Genomic DNA, 4,687 nt, shown 5'->3' on the forward strand with positions numbered 1-4,687 from the left:
AAACCAAATTTAGTAGAGTGGAAGTCATTAAGGTGACTTGCTGAAAAGGGGATAAAGGTAAAGATACTAGGAATGATCTCATTTTTAATTTAGGTGGTATATTAGTAACTATTTGCTTTATTTCTGTTCCTTGGAGAACAGAATAAATGCTTTGGGGAATGGCTTAGATATGTACAGTATTGTGTATATGAATATCCCTTAGAAATAGAATATAAGAAAAGCTTCAAAAGTAAACTAGACCAAAAATTAATTGCTGTTTATTGCTCGACAACATAACATTGAAAATTAAAATCATAAATGTATAGATTAAGCATCTTTAATCCCAGTCTTTTGAAATCTTATGAGTGCTGATACTCAAAATGTTTTAGATTCCTAAGAGTTTTGATTCTCAGGTTAGGTATATTCAACTGGTAAGATCAGTATAAGTACTCTAAAACAAAAAAAAAAAAACAAAAAACAAAAAAAAACCACTTCTAGTGTCAGATATTTCCTAAGAAATATCCAGCTTCAACCTATAATTCAGTATCCAACATTAATTTTATTTTCCTTGTTTCCCATCAGGTTTACAACTGTATTTTATGTACATGGTTTTCCAGTCATAGTTTTCACCTGTTTCATTTTTTATCAGTTTTTTAATAGCTTGTTAAATAGAAATACACAACTTTGTTTTTGTTTTTGTTTTTGTTTTTTTTTTTTCCTGTATTTTTAGTGAACCATCTACAGGGTATTTAGGATCTCACTACTAGATCAGACTTGTAGTGATTCTCCTGCTTACAGCCTCCTAAATGCTGGGATTACAGGCGTGTGCGCCACCATGCCCAGTCTCCGTTGCACCCCTGGCTCCTGTGCCTGTTGCAGGTGCTTTAATCCGCTGAGCTATTTGGCCAGCTCTGATATACACAACTTTGAATTGTCCTCTTTTAATTATTCCCCTGTTTTAATACATTTACATTGTCTTTCTTTTCTCTTTTGTTTTTGGCAGTATTGAGGATTGAACCTAGGTGTGTTCTATTGCTGAGCTACATCTCCAGCTCTTTTTTTATTTTGACATGGGGGCTTGTTAAGTTGCCGAGTCTGGATTGAACTTGGTGCCTCAGCCTTCCAACTAGCTGGCATTATAGGTGTGCACCACTGCACCCAGCATTTTCATTGTAATTATTTTTTAAAATACACTGTATTGTTTCTAAAAGTACTGCTGTGCTTCATGAAACTATGTCAATGGGAAAATAACATTTTGCAGGCTAAAATAGCTGTGGAAGCTCAGAATAAGTATGAAAGAGAACTTATGCTACATGCCGCTGATGTTGAAGCTCTACAAGCTGCCAAGGAACAGGTTTCCAAAATAGCATCAGTCCGTCAGCACTTGGAGGAAACAGCCCAGAAGGCAGAATCACAGTTGTTGGAGTGTAAAGCATCTTGGGAAGAGAGAGAGAGAATGTTAAAGGTATTGTTGTAGATCACCATAAGCGCTTTGGAGAATTGAAGGAAGTATTTGTTCTAAGGTTCAGTGGAAAATTATTACAGTCAACTTTTTTGGCTTACAGGATGAAGTTACCAAGTGTGTATCTCGCTGTGAAGATCTGGAGAAACAAAACAGATTACTTCATGATCAGATTGAAAATTTAAGTGACAAGGTGGTTGCCTCTGTGAAGGAAGGTGTACAAGGTACATTGAATGTATCTCTCAATGAAGAAGGAAAATCACAGGAACAAATTTTAGAAATTCTCAGGTATGTCAAATACATTCTTAATGTTTTGTCTGCAGTGTTACAGTATGAAAACTCATGAATACAGAAACTAGAGGTTATACATAATTAAAACAGTCCTTAATGGTGTAGCAAAACCACTACCACCCAATTGTTGCTCACATTTGACTTGAAGCATATTAAATAAATGACATGAAGTTTGAGTTTGATAATAACTTAAACTGGTTCCTCATGAAAAACTAAAAGCCTTAAAGATATTTTAAAGATAGGTATTTCATGAGCCACTGTGTATACTAAAAAGTTTCCCACTATTATGAGAGCAAATAGTAAATGATTTTATTATCTTAAAATTACCCACGTTTTAAAATGTTACTGTGGACTTTATTTAATTCAAATAAAATCTTAACATGTATATTATTATAGATTTATACGACGAGAAAAAGAAATTGCTGAAACTAGGTTTGAGGTGGCTCAAGTTGAAAGTCTGCGTTATCGACAAAGGGTTGAACTTTTAGAAAGAGAGCTGCAGGAACTACAGGATAGCCTAAATGCTGAAAGGGAAAAGGTCCAGGTATGTATACTAAGCTTAAAGAAAATGGTGAACTGAGAAGAACTTTTTTACGTTTCTACTGTTCACTATAACAAAATATATTTAAAATATGCACTCCTAAACTTGTAAGAATACATTAAACACTTGTTAAATAAGTGATAAAAGTGTAGTAGTTAATTAAAACTGGTGACTGTGTACACTGACTACTTGATTTCGGATTCTGTCTTCGTATCCTTAGCTGTGTGCTCTTGTGCATTGCTTAGATCCTATGCTTTTACTGTTCTCATCTATAATACTTGGGTACTGATTATAAGGACAGTGTGTGCTTGTGCACATGGAGCTTTTAGAACTACATCTACGCAGAGGGTGCTTAATGAATTCCATCTATCTTAATTACAGTTGTCATTGTGAATATATCTAGATAGTCATTCTAGAATAAAACACTGTAACTAATATAGAAAAAGCCTTTCTTAACAAAGGAGCAAAAAAAAAAAAAGCCAAATCAGCAACCAAAGGAAAAGGAGTTGGTATAGTTGTGACATGGATATATAGAATACAAGCTTTACTCACACTACCACTCAGAAGTTTATTGCTTGCTTAACTCATTCTAGCATGCAGTAATATTCCCCTACATCTAGAAGAGACAATGTAGGACCTTAAAACATTTACCTTCTCTTAACTGGTAACTAGTTAAAATAACTACTGGGAGAAAAAGGTGACTGTGGATAATTAGATTTATGGAATTTATATTTGTAGCAATGGCAAGAGAATCAAAAAGTAACACACTTTATATCAAAAATAATGAGGAAAAGAATTCAAATTGTTTAAAAAACAAAGTGATGAAACAACAGAACAAAGTGATGGTGGGATTTCTTAGAAAGAAAAAAAAAAACCTGACAGTCAAAATGACTTTATTGAACTGGGCATGGTGGTGCACAACTGTAATCCCAGCATTTGGTAGGCTGAAGCAGGAGGATTGTTGGGCATTCCAGGCCAGGCTGAACTACATAGTGAGACCATGTTGAGAGAGAGACAGAGAATCAGACAGACAGACATTGTTTTAGAGCTAGTAGTAAATTCAACACAGAATAGAGAAACGATGTGTAAATGTGAATTGATGTTTTTACCTAATACTAATATTGGTAGATAGTTCATGACTTTTTTCTTTGTAAGTTCTAACATACATCACAGAAAAATAAACATGGAAACTGAAAATTTTCAGTTAATGCTTAAATTTAGATCCTCCCTATTTTATTATAGAAAGCTGGTAGGAAAAGATAAGCTCTTCAATTACTGAATGTTCCTTTATATGTGGTTTTAAAACCTTTAGGTAACTGCAAAAACAATGGCTCAGCATGAAGAACTGATGAAGAAAACTGAAACGATGAATGTAGTTATGGAGACTAATAAAATGCTTCGAGAAGAAAAGGAGAGGCTAGAACAGGATCTACAACAGATGCAAGCAAAGGTTTGTGTCTTGCTAATCAACGGTAAAAGCATGTTATTTTTAGCAATATTACACATGCATTTTACGTGAGTTGCTAAAAATTGGCACTGTTTTCAGGTGAGGAAACTGGAGTTAGATATTTTACCTTTACAAGAAGCAAATGCTGAGCTGAGTGAGAAGAGTGGTATGTTGCAAGCAGAGAAGAAATTATTAGAAGAGGATGTCAAACGTTGGAAAGCACGAAACCAGGTAAATAAATGGTTCAGGTCAAAGACACAAAAATGTTGATTAAGTAATAAGGTAAAAGTATTTATAGAATTAATGAATCTTATGTATCAATGTCACTCATGTGATACATTAAAGTTGTAATTCAGCTTTAAAATAATTTTTGATTGTGTTTTGTATAATTTTAGGATACCTAGTTTATTTCCTAAAATTCCAAAATTTTAGGCTTTGATTTTATGTGTATGTTACTTGTCTGTGTAAAAACAACATTGATGTAATTTATTGAAACATTTTAAGACGTGCTCATTACAGCCTTTTGTGAAGATGTATCTTGGTTACTTTTCTTTCCTTGCTGAGATAAAATACCTAATGCCCAAAATTAAGGAAGAAAATGTATATTTAGCTCAGTTTGTGAAGGAATGAGTCCATATCGGCTGGCTCCAAGACAGGGTAGCATGACAGAGAGGCAGCCAGTTATGGCTGTGGAAGACATAAGCAAGAGCAGAAAAAAGGGGCAAAAACAAACCTCTTTTCCTCCCTACCCCCTAGGGCAAGTGTAGCGGGTACCATCTCCCCTCACACTCTTGCACAGGATGAAGATGTTTACAAAGTGAGGACCCTGGCCTCCTGCTGAGTGTCTGTCTTAAACTTCAAACTTCTCAGGTTGAAACAATACCAGTAATTACAGAATGAGAACAAGTAGGGTAGTGCAATAAAAATTTCAGCTCTGTATTCAAGCAGAAGATACATTTTTTTAATC

The 4,687-nt window shown here is 34.5% G+C and overlaps 1 protein-coding gene across 3 annotated transcripts in view; it reads left to right on the forward strand.

Annotated features, from left to right (window-relative positions):
- Positions 1–4,687, forward strand: part of Tpr (translocated promoter region, nuclear basket protein) — a 94,452-nt gene that overhangs the window by 44,582 nt on the left and 45,183 nt on the right. For all 3 annotated transcript variants that reach the window (XM_004643982.3, XM_023704109.1, XM_023704110.1), the window contains exons 25-29: positions 1,241–1,444; positions 1,545–1,729; positions 2,129–2,276; positions 3,586–3,723; positions 3,820–3,951. In XM_004643982.3, coding sequence (XP_004644039.1) covers positions 1,241–1,444; positions 1,545–1,729; positions 2,129–2,276; positions 3,586–3,723; positions 3,820–3,951 — 807 coding nt within the window. The remainder of the gene's footprint in view (positions 1–1,240; positions 1,445–1,544; positions 1,730–2,128; positions 2,277–3,585; positions 3,724–3,819; positions 3,952–4,687) is intronic.

This window comes from Octodon degus, unplaced genomic scaffold, assembly GCF_000260255.1.
Source record: "Octodon degus isolate 3935 unplaced genomic scaffold, OctDeg1.0 scaffold00188, whole genome shotgun sequence".
NCBI classification, from domain to species: domain Eukaryota; kingdom Metazoa; phylum Chordata; class Mammalia; order Rodentia; family Octodontidae; genus Octodon; species Octodon degus.